Here is a 12,812-nt window from a genome sequence, read left to right on the forward strand (position 1 = left end):
GTCTCCCAGCTGTGTGCGTCACTCTTTAGTGTCCCCTGGTCTCCCTGCATGTCTCCTCAAGTTGCTGAATGTTCTCTAAAAGCTGAATGTGTTGTCAAGTTGCTGAAGATGTTTCTTCATGTGGAACCTTTGGGTTTTTATATCTGCATCCTTTCTGAAGCTGCTCCTCCTGATGGAAGAGTTCTGGTTCGTTGTTACGTTTGCACCTGTGGGCCACCGTAGTTTTTAGGTTTAGGGGACACAAGAAAACATTGAAAGAGTTGAACTTGTGGAGGGTTCATGTATTTATAAAAGGCCTGATGCGGTGTAATTACAGCTGCATTTATTATTTATGGAGTGCTCGTTTGATTTGATTTCTAACAGCTGTGACGGACGTCAGTGAACAATAGAGTGGTGATTAAATGAAACTGCACGACCTCTTCTTAAAGCTGCGTGTCAACGTGCATCATTTATTCCACGTATTTAAACTCAATTACGTCTGAAATTAGATTTTATTTCAGAAAATCAAATATCTTCATTGCACCATAAACTCCTATAATAACTCCCAGATAACCTTTTATTTGATCTCTCTGTTTGTTTCTCCTCTGCCGCGCTGTCAGTATTAATGTGAGTAATTGTTATTATTGATGCATGTCTGAGCAACGTGCTCTGCAAACAGAGAACATGCCAATTATATTTACAAGAAGTCAAGTGAAGCGAAACTAACCACAGAGGAGATTTCAGACACACAGATACGTGTTTGAGATAAACTACAGATATATACTTAGATACGGTCTAAAGGTATGTTGACGGTCAAATTCACAAACATATCATTATCTATTTTGTGGCTGCAGATGTGGATGAATGATGTGAAATCTAATCAAGTGTTAAATCAGACTTTAGTTCCACCTGGAGTAAATCCACAAGCTCCCCTGCAGTATACAAAGTCATTCAAACTAGCTGCACCTTTACCAGCTTTGAGAACACTTTCATGATCAATCATTATAAAACATATCATATATATTATTCTGAAATGGACCAATCTGCACAACGACTACTTTTACTGTCGCTACTTTCACTATATTTTGATGAGAATACTTTTCTACTTTCACTTGAGGAACATTTTGAATGCAGGACTTTGACTGTAACACAGTATTCCTACACTCTGGTACTTCTACTTTTACTGAAGTACAAGATCTGAGTACTTCTACTTTTACTCAAGTACAAGATCTGAGTACTTCTACTTTTAATCAAGTACAAGATCTGAGTACTTCTACTTTTACTCAAGAACAGGATCTGAGTACTTCTACTTTTACTCAATTACAAGATCTGAGTACTTCTACTTTTACTCAAGTACAAGATCTGAGTACTTCTACTTTTACTCAAGTACCAGATCTGAGTACTTCTACTTTTACTCAAGTACAAGACCTGAGTACTTCTACTTTCCCTCAAGTACAAGATCTGAGTACTTCTACTTTTACTCAAGAACAAGATCTGAGTACTTCTACTTTTAATCAAGTACAAGATCTGAGTACTTCTACTTTTACTCAAGAACAGGATCTGAGTACTTCTACTTTTACTCAATTACAAGATCTGAGTACTTCTACTTTTACTCAAGTACAAGATCTGAGTACTTCTACTTTTACTCAAGTACCAGATCTGAGTACTTCTACTTTTACTCAAGTACAAGACCTGAGTACTTCTACTTTCCCTCAAGTACAAGATCTGAGTACTTCTACTTTTACTCATGTACCAGATCTGAGTACTTCTACTTTTACTCAAGTACCAGATCTGAGTACTTCTACTTTTACTCAAGTACAAGATCTGAGTACTTCTACTTTTACTCAAGTACCAGATCTGAGTACTTCTACTTTTACTCAAGTACCAGATCTGAGTACTTCTACTTTTACTCAAGTACAGGATCTGAGTACTTCTACTTTTACTGAAGCACAAGACCTGAGTACTTCTACTTTGACTCAAGTACAAGATCTGAGTACTTCTCCCCTCTATATAAATAAAGTAGATGACCTCTAACCCCCCCTCTTCCTCTCCTCCTGCAGGTGAAGATCTGGTTCCAGAACAAACGGTCTAAATACAAGAAGATAATGAAGAACGGTCCATGTGGTCCTGAGGCGGGGGAGAACCTGGTCCCCCCACCCGCCCCCCCCTCGCTGTGGGACGTTAGCATGGCGGCTAAAGTAGCGCCGGGTCACTCTGCAGGGTACATGAACAATTTCTCCCACTGGTACCCCCCCCCCCACCCGCAGGACTCAATGCCCAGGACTCAGATGATGTGACAGGAAGCAGGGAAACACTTCTTCACTGCAAAGAACACTGACTTTAAAGCAGAGAAGTGACGCAACAAAACGGACTTGAGTTCATCTCTTCCTGGTCTGGAGGTCAATGGTTTTCTGAAGGTGTTTTTGGTTGTTTGTTATAGCCTAGCGTTAGCTTTTTACGTCAGAAATCATAAAGTGGTGTTAATATGTGGAGATGATCCTGCTGAACTAAACGTGTAAGAATCAGAAACGTTCGTTTGAAACAGAGATTATTTTCTGACATAATCCAAAATCACATGGAGGAATCCCATTGGACCAGAGAGATGATTCCTTCAGGGACCAACACAGAAATACGACATCCATAGCAGCACTATATTAAAGCATCATATAATTAACAAGGTAGCTAACTAGCCATCTGTCTGCCAGTTAGCTATGTTGCCTATTCAGCCATGCTTAAAAGCCAATGGAAAAATCCCATTGGCTTTTTGTGGAGGGAACCAGGGAGATGATGCCTTCAGGGTCCAATTCAGAAATACGACATCCTCCAGAGACGTTTGAGAATAAGCTACAACTTGGACTTTAATGCCGTCCCTGCGTCTCTCATTTTAGACTTTTCTTTTCAGGGTTTTTCCAGTGTCTTACCGTGGTAAATACGTAAGTGATTAACAACGGTGTTCCTCAGGGCGTCCTCATGGGACCCTTTTAGTTTGGTGAAAATCAGGTTTAGAGAACCAAAGATAAGACATTATTTTTAACTGTGTGTATTTTGGTACACTATAAAGAGTCCGTGCAGAAGCTCTGATTTTATAAACAAGTTGACATTTTGTACTCCCTTTTTAAACTTTTATAGTAAAAAGGCACTGAAAGGAAATGTTATATATTTTTTTTCATAGTCGTTAAATATCCCAAATAGTTCAAAGCCTTAAAGACCAAAGCCTTATGTGTGAAAATACATGAATATGTCCCTTTATATATTTTTATACTGAATTCTATTGAGTAAATTGTTCAGTTTTATCCCATAAAGATGACTTTGGAAGTTTTCGTGATAATTCAAGGGAAGTTAAATGCAGGGTTCAATTCATTCATTAATTTCAGTTCTTGTGATTTTTATTCTCTGATGGATTTTTGTTTTTCTTGCTGTCAGTTTTAAATGTTTCCAACATTTCCAGGAGTTTACAGTCTTATATATACGCCATAATTGTGATTTATTTAACAACATTTTGAAATACTCAATTGATATTCTGGTAACGATTGATCAGGACTTGCTCTGTTAATTGAAATAAATCAACTTTGATCTTTGCCACTATATTTCATTTTGTTTTTGGATCTTCAAACCAGATCAAATCTCATTTCTGCTTTAGTGCATTTTTTGTTTTAACCATTTTACAGAAGCTTGATGTCTCTCGAGGACCTTTAGGGAAAGAATATTATTATTATACATCTTAGCATCACATTGTTAATCCATTTCAACATTTCAACCCTTTTAAAAGCCAGTGTTTTTTGATAATTCAATCGTTTTAAACAAAAAAAGGAACAAAACAACTTTGGTTTTTAACGCTTTTAATTTGTTTGTGCAGTTCCAGATGTTCTTTACATTTCCCTCTCGTTACCTGAAAGGACAAAACCTACAGTTTATTAAAACAGCCAAGTTCAAGGTTCAAGGTTCTTTATTGTCAATCTGACATAGCTACAGAGTAATTATGCAGTTGAAAATCTTATGTCACAGGCTTCTCCAACAATGCAACATAATAACATAACATAATAACAATAAGAGCAAGAGCAATACAAAAATAGTAATAGTTATAAAAATGAAATAAAGTTATGATGTGGAATAGTGCAGTATGAGTCTATATACAAGTTATTGGAATGATATATATATATTAGGTATTAGATACATACTACTGAGTAGCAGTTGAATGTTTGATGTTGTTTCAACAGTTCAATTGTTTAACAGTCTCACTGCCCGCGGGAAGAAACTGTCTCCGAATCTTCTTGTCCTTGCCAGGATGCTGCGGTAACGTCTGCCAGACGGCAACAGAAAGAACAGTTTGTGGCTGGGGTGATGGGGGTCTTTGATAATCCGTAGTGATTTCTTCCTGAGCCGCTGGGAGTAAAGGTAAAGCCTTTTAATATACTACATTTACTTTAAGAAATGCTGTGAAATTCATGTACAATTCAGAGTTAATTTAGTTAAATATCCAAATAATTAAAATCGAGCAATAAAACCACATTTATCACAAAGACACGGCATCACATTAAAAGCTCGTCTGAACACGTGAGGTTTGGTCTGTGTTTTGAAGGTGGGGGGGGGGGGGGGGGGGGGGTCCAGTATTGGCGAGTCTAGAGTCGGTGGGGGCCCTCGGCAAAAATTCACTGGGGGCCCCTCGAACCAGCTTTTCATCACCACGCACAGTCGACAGCCCCCCCCCCCCCCCCCCCCCCCCCCGGAGCGGAGCAAGGCAACGGAACTTAAATAAGAAGCAGCATGTTACGGCGCGCTATGCATGGGGCCCCTTGAGGGGGTTTCCCGACTTGTCGTTGCAGTAAATTAAAGGGTGTTTCATGTTGTCGTTGCTGTGGACCTTCTTAATCTACTTTCTTTGGGGGCCCCCTTCTGGTCCGGGGGCCCAAGCAGTTGCCTGACAAAAACTACAAAATATTCATTCATTTTCAGAACTGTAACCCTCTAAATATTAACCCGTTTTTACATAATGCCATTTTGTTCTCTATAAAAGAGTCTTTATAAAAACCCTCTCCTGCTCAGTGTGGAGTCATTCTCTCCCGTCTCGCCAACACGTGGAGAGTCAGAGCGTCGTCTGTGATTTTATAAAATCACGGCGTCAATTACAGGCCGTTGGTTAATTAAAGCTTTACGGTCATTTTCTCTAATGATCCATCAGAGTAGATTCATGTGTTAAAATGAATACTTAAATAATGCATTAATACAGGATGTCAATACACAGTTTGTGCTTTCTCTCTAGGGTTCATTTAAATAACTCTTTATGGATATTATAAATGCAGAGCGGAGGTTTTTACTTCAATTTCCATTGTGCTTTTTTTTTCAGGACAGAAAAGGAAAGTTAGAATAAAGTGCATTTCAGTTTTAAAGGATCCCAGTGGCCAACAATTGCTTTCAGCAAACTTCAATGAAATAAAATGAAGTTTGTGTCTTTGTTTGTGTCTTTACCTGAAAAAAAGTCGTGCTTTTGACCCTCCCAGTTATTGAGAGCTGCAGGAGTGAGTCAGCATTTCAGCTGGAAGTCCATGTTTTTTACGGATTGCTCCAATATACTTTTTTGGTCATCTCCACGTGCTACATACACCCGTCAAATGTCATACATGTAGCACAGTCGCACATACAGTGGCTGTGTGCTAGGTGGCGCTGTTGAGCCATGCTGCCAAACCCTATTTGAAGTAGATTAGGTTTTACAAACACTTAAAGGCCTCAGAAACAGAAGAGGAATAAGGCCACATGTACAAAATATTTCTCAGAACTCAAAAAAATGTATTACTTTTGGTCAAATCTCTAAAAAAAGTTCACGTGGCTTTAATCGTCCTCCGTAAAGCGTGATTCATTCGGTAAAAAGGTAATAATTCCTACAATTCCTGACTGTTGTTGGTGCTTTGACTCTAAAGATGTCCTTTTAAGGGTTGAAATAGTTCCTTAAAAAATGCTAAATGGGGCTGAAATGTTTTCATGTCATAATGAACTGTTGGAGTCACCTGAACAGGAAGTGGCTTTGTGCGTAACGGAGGAACATTTAATCACGGTTAACATGCATTAACTCTCCTTCCTCTTTCAGTGAGACGGTTTGCTGAAGTGTCTTTAACAGGAAACATGGTGAGGAACATTCAGACACGAGATGAATGAGCGGGACATAGAGACGTCATTCAGAGGGACATGGACATCATTAAAAAAGCTGTTTAGTTTAGAGAACGGGAAGAAGTACACAGATCCTGAGCTTAACTAAAAGACCACATCCTTTTGTTCTTAAATACTCTATTTGAATGCAAAGTCTTGTATTGAATTTGTTATTTAAGTAAAGAAGCATCAACAGCTTGTACTTTAAATATAAAAAGTACTCAGTATGCAGAATAACTATGATGTTATACTACAGTGTTTAATATAACGTACTGACATGTTAGCCCCCGTAGCACTACAGCCTGAGTACAAACATGTGTGTCCTTAGATACTCACTTGAAGGCAAAGTATTGTATTAAAAAAATAGCAGCAACTTTAAATATAAAAAGTAGAAGCGCTCAGTATGTTACATTACAGCGTTTATTATAACATGGTAACATTTGAGCCCAGATAAGATCAGATCAGATGGAACTTTATTTCAGGCGTTTATAGTCAGAGTTAAAAACAGGTACAAAATAAAGATAAATTAGAATTGAAAAGAATAATAATAATACAAATAAAGTGATAAAGTAACTGTTTGAAACAGATATCACAGTAAAAAGTGGAGCATTTTAATGAACATGTTAAATATATTTACATTTAAGTGAGCAGACGTGAGTTCAGGTTGAAGTTTAGACTGTATTGTGCAGCATGATGGCTACGTGTGTGTGTGTGTGTGTGTGTGTGTGTGTGTGTGTGTGTGTGTGTGTGTGTGTGTGTGTGTGTGTGTGTGTGTGGTGTGTGTGTGTGTGTGTGTGTGTGTGTGTGTGTGTGTGTTGTGTGTTGTGTGTATGTGTGTGTGTGTGTGTGTGTGTGTGTGTGTGTGTGTGTGTGTGTGTGACAGGTTTATCACCAGTAGGTTAACACATAAGAGGAAACTGACTTGGTGTCGTGATGCAAACAATAATTAAACACACAGAAAACTATTTTAAGAAACTATAATAACATAAAGAAATATATTGATAAAACTAAATGTACTTTATAAATCCCTTATTGGGAAATGTTTCCATTGAAGCAGCATAAAACAAAACAAAGCATGAGACATGATATAATAAGAAATTAAGAGACTAGAAAAAACAATTCTAAAATAGAAACATCTCAAATAGAAATATAAATAAACCAGCGTTAGAGAGAAAGAAGAATATACACAGATGGCCGTGAAGATAACACATTTATAAACTGTCTGAAAAACAATGAGATCTGATGAGTTCATGTTTTTAATTATTACATTATTAGTTCATGTTTTCTCGTCCGTCTCCTCCGAGGATCAGAGAGCCTGAGGAGAGGTTCACGCCGTCTGTGACTGCAGACACCTCTATTAGCCTAATGAACTGATGGGGGGGGCACTGTCTGCCTCACACACACACACACACACACACACACACACACACACACACACACACACACACATACACATACACACACACACACACATATAAACACACACACACACACACACACACACACACACACTCACACACACACACACACACACACACACACACACACACACACACACTCACACACACACACACACACACACACACACACACACATACACACAGACACATACACACTCACACACACACACACACACACACACACACACACACACAGACACACACACGGAAACACACACACACACACACACACACACACCAGCGTAAAGTGTTTGGGTTTGGGGTCAGTTGCTTCATTTGAGGATATCATTCCAGATAAATAGAATACATGCTAATAAAATACACAATGTTCATTTAAACACAAGAAGTTAAAATGCACTAAACGGATCAAATGAAATCTAGATATACTGTACTATATAAACACATCAGAAGTTAAAGTAACAATGTGCACATTGTACTATTACATGCCTTGACTTGTGCAAGGTTATAATAAATATAGTTTATTGTAACCTCTGCTTTCTGATATTTAAACTGGAGATAATATATTCACTGTCCTCTGTGGATGAGAGAATGTGTTATACTTAATAAACTCTGAGTGTGTGGAAGATGGAAAGAGAGGACTAAAACCCACAAGCTGACGTGAGGACAGAAACTTAAAAACGATCAAATCTGAAGACTTCACGACTCGCTGCTGATGACGTTAGTGAGAGAGAAGAGAAACAGAACGAGAGGAAAAACGGATTAATTAGAACGGGTCGTAAACAGCAGGGGGTCGTTTTATATTTACCTGTTAACCAGGACCCCTGTGGAGCCAACTCACATCAACGCTCAGTCTGTGTGTGTGTGTGTGTGTGTGTGTGTGTGTGTGTGTGTGTGTGTGTGTGTGTGTGTGTGTGTGTGTGTGTGTGTGTGTGTGTGTGTGTGTGTGTGTGTGTGTGTGTGTGTGGTATGGTGTCATGCAATATATAACAGTCAGACCGATATACAGCAGCATGGTAGCGATAGTCTAAAACTCACACTTTTATTTAAATTAAAATGTCTTTTTTATTCTGTATTTTATATTTGTACTTGTACTTTACTTGCGTATTTCCATTTGATGCTACTGTGTTCTTCTACTCCACTACAGTTCAGAGGTACATGGTGTACTTCTACTCCACTACATGTATTTAATACCTTTAGTTACTTCACAGATGTGGATGAATGATGTGAAATATAACCAAGTGTTAAATCAGACTTTAGTTCCACCTGGAGTAAATCCACAAGCTACCCTGCAGTATACAAAGTCATTCAAACTAGCTGCACCTTTACCAGCTTTGAGAACACTTTCATGATCAATCATTATAAAACATATCATATATATTATTCTGAAATGGACCAATCTGCACAATGACTACTTTTACTGTCGCTACTTTCACTATATTTTGATGAGAATACTTTTCTACTTTTACTTGAGGAACATTTTGAATGCAGGACTTTTACTGTAACTGAGTATTTGTCCACGTATTCCTCCTCTCAGTGTCTCCAGTGTTCCTCTGCTCTCCTTCAGGTTCCTACCTGTCCGTCTGCCTCGCTGTCTGCTCTCAGCTTCAGCTAAATTCCTCTGTGACACCTGGGAGCTCCGAGCTGAACAAACAGGAAGCTGAAGATCTCAGGATCCTGCAGACACCAACATATGACCAACAGAGGGGAAGAGGTACTCAGGTGTTGTACTAAACTAAAAGTAGAAGTACTCAGATGTTGTACTAAACTAAAAGTAGAAGTACTCAGGTGTTGTACTAAACTAAAAGTAGAAGTACTCAGATGTTGTACTAAACTAAAAGTAGAAGTACTCAGATCTTGTACTTGAGTAAAAGTAGAAGTACTCAGATCTTGTACTTGAGTAAAAGTAGAAGTACTCAGATATTGTACTAAACTAAAAGTAGAAGAACTCAGATTTGTACTTGAGTAAAAGTAGAAGTACTCAGGTCTTGTACTTGAGTAAAAGTAGAAGTACTCAGATCTTGTACTTGAGTAAAAGTAGAAGTACTCAGATCTTGTACTTGAGTAAAAGTAGAAGAACTCAGATTTGTACTTGAGTAAAAGTAGAAGTACTCAGATCTTGTACTTGAGTAAAAGTAGAAGTACTCAGATCTTGTACTTGAGTAAAAGTAGAAGTACTCAGATCTTGTACTTGAGTAAAAGTAGAAGTACTCAGATCTTGTACTTGAGTAAAAGTAGAAGTACTCAGATCTTGTACTTGAGTAAAAGTAGAAGTACTCAGGTCTTGTACTTGAGTAAAAGTAGAAGTACTCAGGTCTTGTACTTGAGTAAAAGTAGAAGTACCAGAGTGTAGGAATACTCTGTTACAGTAAAAGTCCTGCATTCAAAATGTTACTCAAGTAAAAGTAGAAAAGTATTAGCATTGACTCGTACTAAATCAGCTGTTCCTATTTAGCTTTTTCTTGCAACATAAGTGAACCTGCAGCTCGACCTGTGTTCTTCTTTAGGATCTTCAGGTTGTTGTTGTTGAGAACAGCTGCTGGCTAAATGGATTGATAGAATGATTGAAATAAGGTCAAAAACCAACCGAAACAAGCAGCTGAAAGACACTAAAACTCTCTGTTGCTCTGTGGGAAAGTTGCATGGATAAATTGTTAATATAAGAAACTTGATTAGCTTCTTCTCGCTCGCATGGACTCACTGTGAGCGAGACATCCCAAACAGATCACAATGTGTTATTACTCCGTCATGTTTCATCCTCTTTCAGGTACATTACGTTCCCAAAGTCTCCGCCTGTTAACCCGGGCCAACCCAAACCACAATGCACATTTCACACTTCAGTGTTTTAATTAGTGAGAACCAAAGGTGCCGACAGGAACCATGAATGGCCCTTCAGATTCACTCAAGTGGAACAAACCATTCTGGGTTCCTGGTAGAACCTTTTACACAGGGTTCAACAAAAAGGGTTGTACCTAGAACCATCTACTGTATGGTTAACCTTCCCTCATTCTATGGGGGCTATGCTATGCTATGCTATGCTATGCTATGCTATGCTATGCTATCCAACTGATTGGGAGCTATAAAGAGAAACTTTGAACCCTTACCTCGAATGCCCAACGGTCCACAGCTGGATCTAAGGGAAACTAAAGGAACATTTATGCCCCTTTCACACCAACGCGTTTTCAGGGCCGGCTCGGAGCTGGAGCTGAAAAGTACCGTTTTTTCCTGTTCACACCGCAGCGGCGCCGCCTCTTAGCTCCGGAATCCGGTTCGTTTCCAGCTCCAAAATTGTCGGTCTAGAAGCAAGACTCCGGAGCTATGAGGCGGCGTCGCATACGTCTCTCTTACGTCGAGGCGTGCAGGAAACTAAACCCACCTCCCCTGAACATGGGTCGACTGAAGAGTCTCGTCATGCCTGCCTACAAGCCGTAGCGCTGAGCAAAGTGACTAGAAGGCAACCACACACTTATAAAAAACACACTTTATAAAGTCAGGCAACACTAACCAGGCTTCGTGTGATTCTGTTTATTTGTACCTTACTTTGACCATCCGTTCACTGTTATTGATCATTGTGGAGAGCAGGCAGACGTTTGTTATTATAGCAGCTATCGGATGGAATCAATACATGGGCTGCACAGGTTGTCATGTCCGACTATCACAAGTAGAATCATAATGAAAAATACGCCGGTAAAATGTGCCTGCAGAAAACGGCTTAGCAAGTAGTCAGTTTAGCTTCGGTTGCTATGCTAACATCACCCATGTTATACCAGAGAAACTTTCATAACAGCGTTGTGATGCCAAACAGCGTCAATTCAGACTGACACACATTCACTTAAGGGGAACTGGGGATATGTATCAGCTGCTTGTGTGACAGTCAGACAGTGAATACTTTAGAGCCGTGTGAGCTAACCCGGAGCTAACGGGAGAATAAACTCGTGGAAGAGCAGCCAGCACTGCAGCGGTCGCTAAATGAAACACATTAATAAACAATGAACCACGGCACTCTGGAGAAAAGTATAAGGTTGGAGAAGTCGTTATTTAATTTAATCTGGCTTCGTATGATTAAAAGCAACACGATCATCGACCCGACGCAGATCCCCCGTTGTTGTTGTTGTTGTTGTGAGCGCCGTTGGGGAGCAAATCAGCGATGTAAACGGTGAGGTCATGACACAGCAGCGGCAGCACCATCCCGGCTCTGAGTGGTGTGAACAGAGCGGGAGCTGAAAAGGGAAACCGGAGCTGAACCAGAAAAGCTCTAGCACGGAGCTAGAAAGGGAAAAGCGCTGGTGTGAAAGCCGCTTTATACTTTTTGCAGTGTAGGTAAGTGAGACAGAACCCACAGCCAATCAGAAGGAGGATTTCCATGACATGTTGACCTCTGGTACAAAAGAAGCCCCTCCCTCCTGGCGGCAAAACAATGTCAGTGTTGGGTTAGGGTTAGAGGTCATTTCAGTGTGTGTCGCCTTCAGGGTGTGGTACAAGCCAAACAGACTGGTTTTCAGTCTGTAATGGAAGATATGTTGACTTCCTGCTGTCCTGATATCACCAAATACCAAAACCGGATAGCTATGCTAAGCTAAGCGGCTAACGGCTGAAGCTTCAAATTCACCAGAGACAAGTGATCTTCTTCTTATCCAACGCCCTTCAATAAAAACCCAACCAAACATCAGGAATATTTCCCTCAATGCTCAACCATTCTTTTAAACGTCAGTCATACCCGTTCACGTGCAGACATTCTTTGAGAATATTTTGATATTGTCTCTATGTGTCTGTATTATTGCTTGTCTTTGTTCTTTGCTCTTCACACCCTCTTTTTGTTGGCCAACCTGTGGGTTAGGCTGGTTGAGAGCAGCTTGTTTGTTGCACACACACACACACACACACACACACACACACACACACACACACACACACACACACACACACACACACACACGTTTCTCCACCCTCTCCAACTGTGTGCCACATGAAAGCCGTGGACAGCGTCTGTCTGTCAGCGGTGTGTTATTAACATCCAGAGACTCCAGAGTGTCTGCAGCACCGTCACCTCCCACAACCTGCTCACACGCATTGAGTGTGTGTGTGTGTGTGTGCGTTCGCGTGTGTGTGTGTGTGTGTGTGTGTGTGTGTGTGTGCGTTTGCGTGTGTGTGTGTGTGTGTTTGTGTGTGATAAAGAGATGGGTGCAACCTGTATCTATTGTCTGACTCACTCTGGCAGACACACCAGCATCGTCAGCACACTTTCAACGCCTTTGTGTGTGTGTGTGTGTGTGT

At 40.0% G+C, this 12,812-nt stretch overlaps 1 protein-coding gene across 1 annotated transcript in view; it reads left to right on the plus strand.

The window, feature by feature from the left end:
* The window catches only part of LOC117499367 (homeobox protein Dlx4a-like), a 14,209-nt gene extending 10,643 nt beyond the window's left edge, over positions 1-3,566 (plus strand). Inside the window, exon 3 of the mRNA XM_034151710.1 lies at positions 2,040-3,566. Coding sequence (XP_034007601.1) covers positions 2,040-2,276 — 237 coding nt within the window. The 3' untranslated portion in view covers positions 2,277-3,566. The remainder of the gene's footprint in view (positions 1-2,039) is intronic.
* Positions 3,567-12,812: the final 9,246 nt, after the last annotated feature.

The sequence above is a fragment of the Trematomus bernacchii genome, unplaced genomic scaffold (genome assembly GCF_902827165.1).
Source record: "Trematomus bernacchii unplaced genomic scaffold, fTreBer1.1, whole genome shotgun sequence".
Lineage (NCBI taxonomy): Eukaryota > Metazoa > Chordata > Actinopteri > Perciformes > Nototheniidae > Trematomus > Trematomus bernacchii.